Genomic DNA, 13,911 nt, shown 5'->3' with positions numbered 1-13,911 from the left:
TAGGCTGTCACTCCTCTCAGTTGTTGTGGTTCTAGAAACTTTTTAACTTTTGGGTCCATTTCTATCAAATTTGAAATAAGGATGGCTGGTTTTAATTTCTTGCAAATTGCATGAATAACAATACTGCATTTTCCTACATAGTCACCATTGTAGATACATCAATTTCATCAATTTTAAGAGGTGACAGCTAACTTGTTTGCCTTGGAGAATATAATCTTTTGCTTGGTCACATAGAAGGGAAATGGGAGGTAGCTGCATGCATGAGAAGAGACCTGTGTATAAAGGAGATGCTTGTAAGATGGTGGGGGGCAAGGGTACTGTGGCCAGGGAGAGGCATTAGACAGACTGTTGAGGTTTTGAAAAATGTAGTTTGAAGAAACAAGAACAGTTAAAACAGTGTAAGTTGATTTCAGAACAGAGGAACTATCTGTTTACAGAATAGCCAATTTTCAGTTGAATTAAATGCTCTGTTTGCAAAACAGCTTAAATTGGATGTTTCTACTGAGCTAGTGAAGGATGTGGGATATGATTGACCCATCTTTCCAACTTGGCTTCCAATTTCCTTTGCTTTTAGTGAGGCATAGCTATTAAGGTATGCTTTTCCTTAACTCGGAACTACCAAGGATTACATACAAATAACCATTAGATAACTCTGTATATCAATGTGAGGCCTATTTATATTTTAGAACTTGATAGAGAAGGATATGCTTCATTTAGTGTTCTTAAAATTAGAAACAAATTCTGCCCTGCTAGGGGAGAGCTTTGTAACTTTTTCTCAGTACTTACAGCTTTTGCAGAGGTCTTCAAGAGGACTGGAACCATTTATTCTACCCACATAATTTTAGAAAAGTATATTGGCAGCTTCTGTTTGAGGAGAGTTAAACATAGCAGTACACAAAACATTATTTCAGCAAGTCGCCTAGTGTTCTCTTCCATAGCGGGTACCTTACTTTGCTATAACTTAATGCTTTTTCTTTTACTTTTTTTAAATGATAAGATGAAGAGTTGCGTACCTAGGGTGTGTGGAGATAAGTTAAAGGAAACTGCTTCTGTTTATTATTCCTTGTGTGGATTTACATATTGTGGTGAGTGGCCATCAGGATACTGTCTAAATGATTTGAGGGTATCTTTACAGAATTAATATGCATCACTGTCTTGAATTTGCAGAGCTTCTAACATAGGTATCTACCACTATGTGGAGTTCTCAGTAGATCTGTATAACATTATTTCTGTATTAATATCTGAAATTTATGCTTGCTTCTGTGATCCTTAGGTAGTTAGAAATACTAGCTTTGTTCATGATGGTTGTATTATTATCCACTAGATTTGTGTAAGTACAGGGAAAAAGAGTACTTCAGAAACAACTCTGGTTTTGGTTCAGTGTTCTTCATGTTCTGTTCTTCCATTGATGGTTTTTCTGTTTCAGGGATTTAAAATTTTCTGAACAGAAATGCATGGCAACTGTACAGTATTTTCTAATGTAACATGTGAACAGACAATAGTCCTGACACTGTTCTTTTTGAACCTCAAAGCTTAGTAAGGGGCTACAGGGATGTGTCCCACTGTTAAAAATATCTTAGAGCAATATTTTTGAACTGATATTACCAATGTGTAGCTGCTTGGAATAAAAGTGGCAGAACATCAGCTATCCAAGCTAAGACTGCTTTTTAACTCATTATGAATCTGCATGGAGGAGGGGGAGGAGATTACTACTTAGTTTTTCAGGTTGGAACAATGGCAAAATACCATTAATTTGCTTTGACTTGACAGTCTGCCAGCTTAAGTCCTTGAAACTTGTTGCTTTCTCTGTGTTTTAGCAGGACACATCAAGCAAACTCATCATTTTATTTTTGAAATAAATGTTTTCAGTGGCTAAACTTTCAACATGAATGTTCAAAGCAGCAGTTTAAGTAGAATCCTAATCTCTCTTGTCATAGCCAGAGCCCCACAGTTGATTAATATGTAGACTTCAAATTGAGATTTCTCTTCAAAGTAGCCATCTAAGGTCTTAATATCATGAGCAGAACTAACCAGTGCTGCTGTGGAAGCAAGCAGTCTTGCCCTGCCTGCTTCTTCCTCCCTCCTTATCCGTTCCTCCCTTGTGTTAACATGAATGTTTATACAGGAGTAATAAACCATATGGAGTAAATGATTGAGACTTTTTCTGAGAATTCATTTTAATCTGGATCAGTTCCTTGAGCTGGTTGACTGAGCAGCCATATGGTGTACAGACCACCTCTGCACCAGCACAGGTGGCCAGGAAGAGGCTGGTGCCATTTCTTTTGGTTGCAGTGCTGACTTAAGCCAATTTTGTGTGTTGTTGGAATTACAGCTCAGTATCCTTTACCTTTTCTTGGCAGGTCTGAGTTTTGATTTGGGGGTTCAGACCTTCAGATTCTTCTCCCTGTGCAACAGCACTTCCAAATTATCTGAGCCTGCTAGGAAAAAAACAGTAGTACTTTGCCCTAGTAAGGCTTTCATGGCCACGTGAAACATTTGGCCCCTTTACCTTGTCTCGTTAAAAAAATAACAGCCACCTCCTCCTTCCAGCCCTCCAAATCAGTTCTTCAAGCTGTCTGCAATGAGCACATTTTTGTGTGTGTGTAGAAGAATGCATGATTCCACTTAAGCCAACATACTTTTTTTTTTAAGAAATGTTGTCTCTAGTATTACAGTAGTAATTCATTATTTCTGGAATGTGTATTGGAAGGGAGGAAACTGCTTTGTAATCCTTAGTATTGCCCTTTCTTTCGTCCTCAAGTGGGTTACTTTGAACAGTAGGTGTTTGCCAGCCTTATTCATTTTGACTGAATAAGGTTGTGGAGTGCTGATGTGAGCAGCTTTATTAGTGCATCCCTAGGAGCAGTAGCCTATAGCAGGCATTTGGCAATGTGCAAATAGGACATTAACCTCTTCAGGAAGCATACTTTAATGGAAACAAATGTCTTACTAATAATGGAGTCTCTCATCATCACTAAGTGAATCATTTTAAAGTAAGGAGCAGTCCAAATAGAAGTGTAGTCTCCCTCCATTCCTTTTACGTCTACCTCCATGATCCAAGGTGATGTGCACCAGTGTCACTGACTGTGTTAGCCTGCTTGCCTGGGTGGGCTTCTGCTAGCATTGAACTAAACAGTGGGCCAGGAGCAGAGACACTGATTTCTCTCCTCCCCTCTTTTCCCTCCCCTTTCAAGTTCTGTTTTCTTGACTTGTAAGAATTGTCTGGTTTTCTTTTCCTTCAGTGTTTAGTCCTTGTCATCTTTCAATGTTTTGAAGCTATCATCATATGACAATATCAAAATAAAGAATCTTGTAGATTCTTGGTTTTGAAATAAGCATACTTGCTTTGTAAGGTGTCATGGGTGATGCAGTGTATTAGCTGTATTTTGTGAAGATGGTACATTTTTACGAGTTAATATTTTGAATGTAATTTACCTATTTTTTGAATTCAACTAATTTTGAATTGGGTAACACTGTGAAATGAGTGTATTATCTTTAGGACAGTGTACAGCCTTGGCTTTGACTGTTCCTCCTAGGAGGTCACAGGCAGAAAGCTCCAGCTAGATCTTGTGACAGCTCTGTCAAGAGTGGTCTGAGTTTTCACAGTAATTTACTAACGTGATAGTTCTGGATTACAAACAGGTTTTAACTGTTGTCTTTATTTGAATCATATTACACAAATGGTTTTCCTATCTCTCTTTGTAGTTTCAGCATTTGTATGCTCAAAATACTTGAAGACTACACATGCAAACCATGGCATTGGATGGCTCCACATTTATTGTGAATGGGAATATAGCATTAAGATACTACTGCTCATTGCTTCTGTAATCCCTGTAGAGTGCTTACTACCTGTTGTTTTTTTTAAGATAACTTATGCCCATTTGAAGTAGATACAGATATTTTTTTAGCTGAAAAAAGATTGGTTTAGGAACATTACTATAACTTTTATTTTTCTTAGAAAACATACAAATTGAGGAATTCACTTTGTGGATTTTGGTGGAATCATATTTATTTTCTGTTTCAGCTAAAATAACCACTGGCAGTGCTCCTTTATAAAACCAGGATGGCTTTAGGGCTAGTTCAGAAGTAATTTGTATTTTGTCAATCTTCATGCTGCCACAAGAAATCTGTGAAACCACATATCTCTTGCACACTGATTTAAACTAATTTAAAATTACTAGATGGAATATTATACTTTACCAATGACTTAAACCTCTCAACCTTGTGTTAAAATAAAACTTAACTGAGACAGTCACCCAAATTCAAGAAACTGTTTTCCATTAGCAAAGGATGGTTCCCAAAGCAGCCGCTCCCTCCGGAGCCACCGGACAGCCTGTCCGACAGGCTGTGTCAGCTGGCTGGCAATGGTGATGTGATACGTTGACTGTTCATGTTTCTGAGCAGAACTGAGGAGTAATAGTAATGTATGAAATTTCAAGATAAGCGTCTTTGTCCCTTTTGTATTTTTAGTGAGTTAAAATGGTTAGCGTGCAGCCCCTTTGCCACCTGTGCCCATTAAACCCGAGTTACTCATTTATTCAGAAAGCAAGTTATTTCTTCAGAGGCCTGAATGACCTAATGTTTTAAGTAAGGCTTTACTGAGAATTGTATAGCCCTTACTCTAACTTTACCTTTTTTTTTTTTGCTCTGTTAAGGCCTTGCTCTGAACCAATTATAGTATGTGCTACTGTCTTGTGTTTGTAGACTTGCTAGGAACCTAATGGGGAAAAAAGAAATGGGTGTAAATGCTGAAGTTGCACAAGAACTTTACATTTGCTTTTATCTTTGTTTTCTACTAAGATTTTGTACTTGTAACTGTTGATCTCTGAAAAGGTTACTTTTATGGAATCTTTCAATAGTAGTAGTAGTATGGCCTAACTTTAGAAGTGTTTCAATGATTTTAGTGCTTCTGGAGGTGAATGAAAACTAATAGTGTTTAGTATTTTTCTGCCATTACTTTGGAGGTTCTGCCTGGGAATATTAACTTTTAATATTCACCTAGTGATTGCTCAACCCCACAGCTTTTATTCCAGTAAATATACATCATATTTTAATATTCTTCCTCTTCTGCATGTAAAATGTTCACGTAAGTTCTCAATGTTTTCTGTTAACTTTTACTGCTGTCCTGGGCTTGGTTCTAGTGTGGAGAAACAAATTATTCTCCTCTGTCCTGTTACCATTAGACTTCTGAGAGTGGTGTGAGCATACTAAATCCCTCAACTCCTCTTAGATTTCTGAAAAACAATGATGATTATTTTAGGGAAATGCTGACCTACTCTTCTAATAAAGAACTTGTCTTGTATTCCACTTTCCCATTTTTAGAATCATGGTTCATATTCCTCTTGCTTCACAATCATATAACATCCTTGTGGCAAGTGCAGCAGTTGCTTACCTGGAAAAGTAATATTAGAAAAGTGTGTATTTTTAGCTGCCTTTTGATGTGATGTAGCAGCTGGAAACAAGGAGGAGAGGCAGTATGAGGTGATCTGACAACGCTGCCAACCACAACTTGGGAACCACTGCTTTGGACTTGAGACTGAATGTGGGAAAACCATTTTTACAGGCCTGAGTATGCCCATTGTGCCTGGCACTTCAGATGCTGTGGCTTTGCTTTTGATTCTCAAAAGCTTTATTTGAGGGTTCTCTCATGGACTCTATTTGACAGATGCTGTTAATGGATGAAAGGTTATGTGAAGATTTTTGTTTTGTTAATATGCATAAAATATATATAATGAGCAGGCAGTTTCATGCACACATTTAAGATACAATTAGTAAAATATCCCTTTGATACCAGTGACTAATTGTAAATATCTAAATTAAAAGATATTCTAACCACTAACAAAAATACTTTTTTTCTCTTTGTAGTAATCATGTCCACAACTCAGAGGAAGAAACTAGCAAGTTCATGTTGAGTATATGCTCAAGACAAGATACATTGATTCGTACGCTTTTCTGGGTAAGAAGGGTATCTATATTCTCTTGAGTATGACGAAAACTAGTTAAGCCTTTTAAGTTTTAACTTTTGAAAAGTACAGTCTGTCAAGGCAGTATGTTGGGGATTTTGTGGGTTGGGGGTTTGTTGTTTTTTCTTTGTTCTTGAAGTTTTCTGGGCAAGTGAAGAGGACTTTCCACCCGTTTAACAGCCTAAAGACATTCTAAACTAATAGTGCAAAGGAAGAGCAGTAATGAGCAGTTTAGAATAAAAGACATCACTGAATAGTGTATGACTGTTTGGTTAGAAAGTAATTCCAGTTCATTGTCAAAAGGATGGGTACTGTTTCTAGCTTGATTTCCCAAGGGAATGGAGGTTCTATACTCTCTTCTTTTTCCCTTCCCCAAAACTTTAAAAATCTCTGTGACTAGGAAGAGAAAGAAATGTACAACTTGAGAGAAAAGTGGGTAGAAGTCAACCTTATATACACTGCGTTGACAGGCTGGCAGCCAGCAAACATATGCTGCCTTCTGGTCAGTGTAGATATTCTGAGACACTGCAAACAGGGATGATTATTGCAATGGCATAATACATGGTTGTATGATTCCTACAAATCTGTACGTGATCCGACTTTATTAGTTCTGCTCTTAGAACTCTCCCCGTCCCCCAGCTTGGGCCAGACAACTCCAGAAAAAACAGATTTAGGAGAGGTTTTTTAATCAGGAAGACATTCCTTGCTCATTTGCTTACAGACTTCCACTTTTACATATGCACAGAACTCTATAGTATCTTTTTGTATAATATTTATCTGCAAGTGTCTCCCTCCTTAATAACTACTTAAGTGGTGTTCAGATTGTCATTAGCATTGTGTTCTAGGTAATTTATTACCTAATTACCATGGCAACCAGTGATTGCCAGAGACTGTTAAGGCCTGGTTCTCCCACTTCCCTGCATCCACACTAAATTAAGTCTTAGGTTTTATTTTATGCAACTGGATGTAGATACCTAGCTTGCTGGGTTTGCTGAAGTATCTGAGGAAGGGGTGGGGAAGAAAGCCTTTGCTTCCTGTTCCTATACCAGTTAAGTCTTTCACGTTCATTATCCTTTCATGATTCTCATGTAAGCTGTGCCTTTAACTCTTCCCCAGTCTCAGTAGATTGTGCTATGAAGTCACAGGCTTACAGCTGTGCTTCTATCTTAAGGGAGGACTCCTAGACTAGATTGCTAGAGTATTGCTTGCTTGTTTACCATCCACATTATTTCATGAGACCCAGTACATTCGATCACTGTTTCAGATTCCTTTCTAGCTGTGAACAAAAAAGAACTGCAACAGAGGAATGTTGCTTCAAAATAATGTTTCCAAAGAGCAGAGCAGTTTCCCTTAAGAGTTAAGTTAGATAAGATAACATGTTTTAGTCTTTTAAGTTTAGCACTTCCCTCAGAACTTAATTAAATCTAATTTAGCTTGGCATTGTCTGACTTTTTTTAGTACAGAATTAGCCTGTTTCTCTCTGTCCTAGGGCAGTCCTGTGTTTTTGGCAGTCTTGTTCTAGTTATCGAACTCTGCTTCTAAAGAAGTAGTTGCAGAGTACACGCTACTAATGTTTATCTTTTTTACTGTATCTTCATGATTCACTGTCTTTGTGTTTCTGCTGAGGAGCTGCTTTCTTTTTAAGTACTCTTACTAAAGATAGAAAAGCTCCTTGGGCTCTTTCATTCTTTTGTATCTTCAGTTATAAAGCCAGAGAGTTTGTTTGGATTGGGTTGGGGTTTTTTTGATGTTTCATATGTATGGCTTTTATTAATATATCAGAGACTTTATAATTCTAAAATTCTGCTGATACCTTACTGCCTTTCCTTGCCTTTTGGAGATTGCCTCATCTAAGAATGCTGAATGCTTTTTTCCCCCTAAATTCCTATTTTTGTGCTATTTTTTTAAAATCTTGTAACTTATAGCTTGGAATTTATCTGACCTATGGCTGGAGCTTTTTCTTTTAGATGGTGTATCTGGACATTTTCAGTGCACTTGTTGGATTTCGCTAGCTACACTCATAGTTTAGAGTAGCCTGAATAGTTCATTTTCAGGATTTTTTTACTGCTGCTTATTGAGTATGAGAGAGTCATACCTTACATATGACTTAGAAAGAATTTCTAAGATGAAGAATTTTAGACTGCAGATTTCCTGTCTGTCAAATACAACTATGCAGACATACCTATGTGCCTACAGAAAAATGGGAGGGTCTGCTTGTAAAGACAGTGTTTCTAACTTCCCAAACATTTTCTTCACGGTGATTTTTCTAAATATTGAAATGGTGCGATGCATGTCATTTCCATATAACCATACAAACAGTAGGGCAGTTATTCAAAGGTAATGTGTTCAAATCACTGTTGTCTTGTGTCTGTAATTTGACTGATAACTGAAGATGTATCCTCATTTTTTTTTTAAACAATATTTTTATTTTAATATTTCTTCTCCTCTTGAATTTAGATAACATAATCCATGGATAAAGTGGGAAAGATGTGGAACAATTTCAAATACAGGTGCCAGAATCTCTTCAGTCATGAGGGTGGAAGCCAAAATGAGAATGTAGTTGTGAACTCCAATAGTTGCTCGTCTGCTAAAGAGAAAGCTATCCAGGTAACTGACTTGGCTCAACAACAACCCAGCAGCCCTTTGAGAGAAAACATTGCTTTGCAATTAGGTTTAAGTCCGTCAAAGAATTCAGCAAGGCGGAACCAAAACTGTGTCACAGAAATTCCTCAGATTGTTGAAATAAGCATTGAGAAAGAGAATGACTCGTGTGTCACCACGGGAGCTAGACTTGCTCGAAGGGACTCTTATTCTCGGCATGCTCCTTGGGGTGGGAAGAAGAAGCATTCCTGCTCTACCAAGACCCAGAGCTCCTTGGATACTGAGAAAAGATTTGGTAGAACACGAAGTGGTTTGCAGAGGAGGGAGAGAAGGTATGGGGTGAGCTCTGTCCATGATATGGATGCAGTATCAAACAGGACAGTAGGTAGCCGTTCTCTGCGACAGCGTCTACAAGATACCGTTGGGCTATGTTTTCCCATGAGAACTTACAGCAAACAGTCCAAACCTCTGTTTTCTAACAAAAGAAAGATCCATCTCTCTGAACTAATGCTTGAGAAATGCCCTTTTCCTGCAGGCTCAGATCTGGCTCAGAAGTGGCATCTGATTAAACAACACACAGCGCCTGTGAGTCCTCATTCAACGTTTTTTGACACGTTTGATCCTTCCTTGGTTTCCACAGAAGACGAGGAAGACAGGCTCAGAGAGAGACGTAGACTTAGTATTGAAGAAGGGGTTGATCCCCCTCCCAACGCCCAAATACATACTTTTGAAGCTACAGCACAGGTTAATCCGTTGTATAAACTGGGACCAAAGTTAGCCCCTGGTATGACTGAGCTAACCGGGGACAAAAGCATAACATCTCCAGGGAACTGTGACTCCGAAGAGGACACAACAACGCTTTGTCTGCAGTCGCGGAGGCAGAAGCAGCGTCAGATGTCTGGAGAGAGCCACGGCCACATCAGCAGGCAGGGGGCTTGGAAAGTGCACACTCAAATTGATTACATCCATTGCCTTGTGCCAGACTTACTTCAGATCACAGGTAACCCATGTTACTGGGGTGTGATGGACCGCTATGAAGCAGAAGCACTTCTGGAGGGTAAACCCGAAGGCACATTTTTGCTCAGGGATTCTGCGCAAGAGGACTACCTCTTCTCTGTGAGCTTCCGTCGTTACAACCGCTCGCTACATGCACGCATCGAGCAGTGGAATCACAACTTTAGTTTTGATGCCCATGATCCCTGTGTGTTTCACTCCTCCACTGTTACAGGGCTTCTGGAACACTACAAAGACCCTAGCTCCTGCATGTTCTTTGAACCCTTGCTTACTGTATCTCTGAACAGGACTTTCCCCTTTAGTCTGCAGTATATCTGCCGGGCAGTAATCTGCAGGTGCACTACGTATGATGGAATTGATGACCTTCCTCTACCCTCAATGTTGCAAGACTTTCTAAAGGAGTATCACTATAAACAAAAAGTCAGGGTGCGATGGCTGGAGCGGGAACCTATAAAAACAAAGTAAATGGAAATCAGAATAAGCTTCTAGAATACGCTTTTTTTTGTGTGTTACAGTTTAACTGCAGCAAGCGCACCAACAATGTCTAGCTTTTCAGCAATATCCTATTTAAGCTGAGTGTTAGTATCCTGTCAGATGCTGCCTGCTGTTAATCAAACTAAGTTGTGATGCCTCTTGGAAACAATAAGCAGACATGATTCTGCACGTTTTTCATTAAGGCCTAATGAAAATATTTTTGCTAATTTCTAAATATTTTGTTTCCCTTTTATAGCTGTAGTAATTGGATGAAGAAACTATGAGGCATTTTCCATGGGGCATTCATGTAATGCTAATAAAGAAAGGCTTTATTAGAGGAGCATTTTTGCTAATATTTGAAGTATTTTTTTAAAATGATCTTCTTGAAAACTTTCCACTACTCAAAGTACTAATTTAGCTCACAAACGAGTTTCCAAATACTAGTGAATAAGAGTATTTTCTTTTAATGAAGAGCAGTTCATTAGAAGCAGTCCATTAAGAGTTAATGGTGCTTTGATGCTAACAGATGAATCATGCTTTTCTCAGTGTATAAGGTTTCCTAATCATTAAGACTTGAATATGCCTGCTCAGTACTGTAATTCTCTTTTAAACACTTGGAGATTTAAGTGGCATTGTTAGCAGAAGTAATACTGTCTTGGACAGTTAAATACCTTCCAGTGTGAATTACTGATTCAGTGGCAGGACACGGGATTAGATTATTGCCATGAAACAAAGGTTGTGTGTTTTTCCTAAAACAGAATTTGGTGGCTTGACTGCTAGTAACTTACAATGGAAGGTAATAGTGAAGAGAAGAAATGTTTAATTATTTAAAATCGTCTGATATTTTTATGGAGAAAATGACAAGTGGTTGACTTATAATCAGAATACAAAATCTGACATATCTGAAAAAAATGTCAGGTTTCAAAGGTACTGTTACACTTTATTTGTAAATATTTTTCCATTTGCGCTTTTAAAAATGTTTTGAAGTAATATGCACTGATTATAGTTTCAACAGATTACTTGGAAACAGGATTCCAAGTTCTGTTTGCTTATTTAATTGAAGATGGAACTTAAAATAGTTCTGTCTTAGACATTTTTGCACTAAAATTCTGTTGGAATGCCCTGACCCCTGTTTAATGTTTTGTACCAATTATGAGTGCTCCCTAGTTTCTTTACCAGCTGCTACAGTGTGTTATTACTTACTTCTCTATGGCAGTGACCTGTGCGAGGTAGGGAACATTTTGGCTGCAAGTACAATAAACGTTATTCTTGTATGCTACACTAACCCTTCTATTGATGTATTTTTCTGCTTGCTGTGCCTTGTTCTGGCTTTTTGTGCTAATAAAGTACAGTATGTTCAGTGTTATACTTGTATATCTGCTCTGTTTTTATATATTCACATAACTTGTAGCAGTTAACTGAATTTTTAATAGGCTTTTCTTAGTACTTAGTATAGGCGATGCACAAATACGGTGCAGTTGAATATTGGTTGGTCAGCACACCATATTCCTGGTTTTTGTTACATGCTTGTCAGAAACCTAAGTGTACACCATTGAATAATGTTTCTGTAGTCACTGCAAAGTAACGGACTTGTCTGCAGGCATAGAGCATTTTCCAGTTTTTGTAATGTAAAGGATAAATGTTAAGCAAAAAGTATTCTGAAACATTACTGATCCCCTGTAATGGTTGCTGAAGGTGTTTCAGCTTGTTATATAGCAACTGCTAAGCTTAATGTTTTGGTACTCCCCACTGAATAAGGAATGGTTATTCCTGTAAATTGACAGTACAGCAGTGGCATTTGTTCACTTTTAGACTATTTTAATTAATAGATGTACACGCAAACTGGCCAAATGTCCTGGTTTTACCAAAGAATACTGTCAATTTATGTTGGGGTATTTTTTTTAGTAAAAAAGAATGGAGAGGTGCAATTTCTGTTCTATCAGATATTTATCCCAAGCTATGCTAAACCAAAGTATTTGACAACTTCACCTGAATTTATGTATATGTTTATGTTGGTAGAGCCTAAAACTTTTACATCAATGGTGTTGTCATTTTTCTTGCTCACAATGCACCTGAAGGGGAATGATTTAAATACTTTTGTAATGACTGGAACAGCACTACTATAGAAGCTCATACTGCAAGGAGTTAATCTGAAGCACCCAGAAAGCACTTTAAAACCTGTGTTTATATGCTTGTGGAAAATTTGTGATCCCTTTATGCATTCTTTGTAGTAGCTTATCTTCTTTCATGTGTTAAAAGACTTCAACTGTTAAAATGGAACTTTGTTTAGAATATGTAAATAAGTTTTATGTAAGTATGTGTACAAATGTGCTAATGGTCACTTAAGTTTTGAATTGTGTGTGTGTCATTGGATATGCAACTCCTGGTTTAAAACTGCTCTAAGCATAAAAAGAGGAAAAAAAAAAAAAGTCACCAGCATGAAACTGCACCTAAGTGTACCTTCACTGTGTCGTTTTCACTGTTCCCTCAGTTGGGTCTGAATTCCAGATGAGTTTACTCTAAATCTTGCTTTCGATATTAGTATCATACAGTCAACCTGCAACCAAGCTTTGTCCCGATGTAGGGACCTGTTTTTTGTTTACACCTGTTGCAGTTGCTTGTCATAAACTAGCTGATGAGATTCTAGCTGTGACATTATCAATGTGGTCAGGAATACACATTCATTTTGGTTTTTTATCATGTGGTGGAATCTTTGGAGAAAAAAAATAAAAACCCCAAACCCTTATCTCAGAAAGTTTGCTCTTGCATTTGTGTAAATAATCTTTATGGAGAGGATTTATTGCTCCCTTAAAACACACAAAAAAGAAATTATCTATTTCTCTACAACTTTTTTAAAGCTTTGCTTCACTGAAATATACAGAATAACTTGCTAGTGTGGTTATGCTAAAAATAATCACTTTTAAAATTATAGTAGACTTGAGTGTTGACTACTCAAGTTTCAGAGTATTTCTTAATGCATTTTCAGTTTTAAAGGCACTAAAACATTAGTATGTTGAGAATGCAGGTAGTTGATTCCTCATTTGTGTTTGAGGAGTATGCTTTAACTTTAACCTTCTGATTTTGTTTAGAAAATCTTAAACATGTCTTCTTCATAAGATGTGCACAAACCACTGATTGTTTTTTTTTTTTAACAATAGGTTTCAGTGTATGCTAGCAATTATTTTTACCAATAGGATTCAAAGGTATGCTAGCATGAATCCAAGCTAATTTGGTTACATGACAGATAAGTATTTGAGCCTCAGTCTTGTAAAGTTCAAGGGCTATAGAAAGGGCTTACTTGGTAGGATTATTTTGCAAAAAAATCTGACAAAGATCTTTGACCATATTTGAAAACAACAGGGTGGTGCTGCTACATGGGAATTAAGATCTTTGAATACTCAGCACAACTTGGTGGTTTTGTTGCATATACATACACACATCATTATATTTTAGGAAGTCAGCAACAGCTCCAGTTTACTGAGATATGGAAATTAAAATAATTGTGATTTCCATATAACATGTTATCTAACATTGGAAAATTATTGCGTAAATAAAATGTCATTAATACATTGACATATAGTGCATGGAGGTTTTTTTACTCTAACTGGATCATTTGTAGAACAGAATTACAATTTAGAAAATGAGGGCATTAAATACAAATCTTTTTAGGAATCTATGTCCCCATGGAATTGGAGAAAAGTATACTGTATTTTGACTATATGTGAGGGTCTGTGGGTTGGGGGTTTTAATCAGTTTTAAAGGCATAACTCTTCTGAAAATACCCTGAAGAACATGTGGGCGCTTGCCCAGTTAATTTACTTGTCAGAATGAAACTTCTCTTAAGAAAATAATTTACAAA

The 13,911-nt window shown here is 37.4% G+C and overlaps 1 protein-coding gene across 1 annotated transcript in view; it reads left to right on the top strand.

The window, feature by feature from the left end:
• Nucleotides 1-12,807, top strand: part of SOCS5 (suppressor of cytokine signaling 5) — a 31,837-nt gene extending 19,030 nt beyond the window's left edge. Inside the window, exons 2-3 of the mRNA XM_026845459.1 lie at nt 5,866-5,956; nt 8,421-12,807. Coding sequence (XP_026701260.1) covers nt 8,433-10,043 — 1,611 coding nt within the window. The 5' untranslated portion in view covers nt 5,866-5,956; nt 8,421-8,432 and the 3' untranslated portion in view covers nt 10,044-12,807. The remainder of the gene's footprint in view (nt 1-5,865; nt 5,957-8,420) is intronic.
• The last annotated feature ends 1,104 nt before the right edge of the window (nt 12,808-13,911 follow it).

Source organism: Athene cunicularia (genome assembly GCF_003259725.1).
Source record: "Athene cunicularia isolate RWA chromosome 3 unlocalized genomic scaffold, athCun1 chr3_part1, whole genome shotgun sequence".
Classification (NCBI taxonomy): domain Eukaryota; kingdom Metazoa; phylum Chordata; class Aves; order Strigiformes; family Strigidae; genus Athene; species Athene cunicularia.
This window is presented reverse-complemented; position numbering and strand designations above follow the sequence as displayed.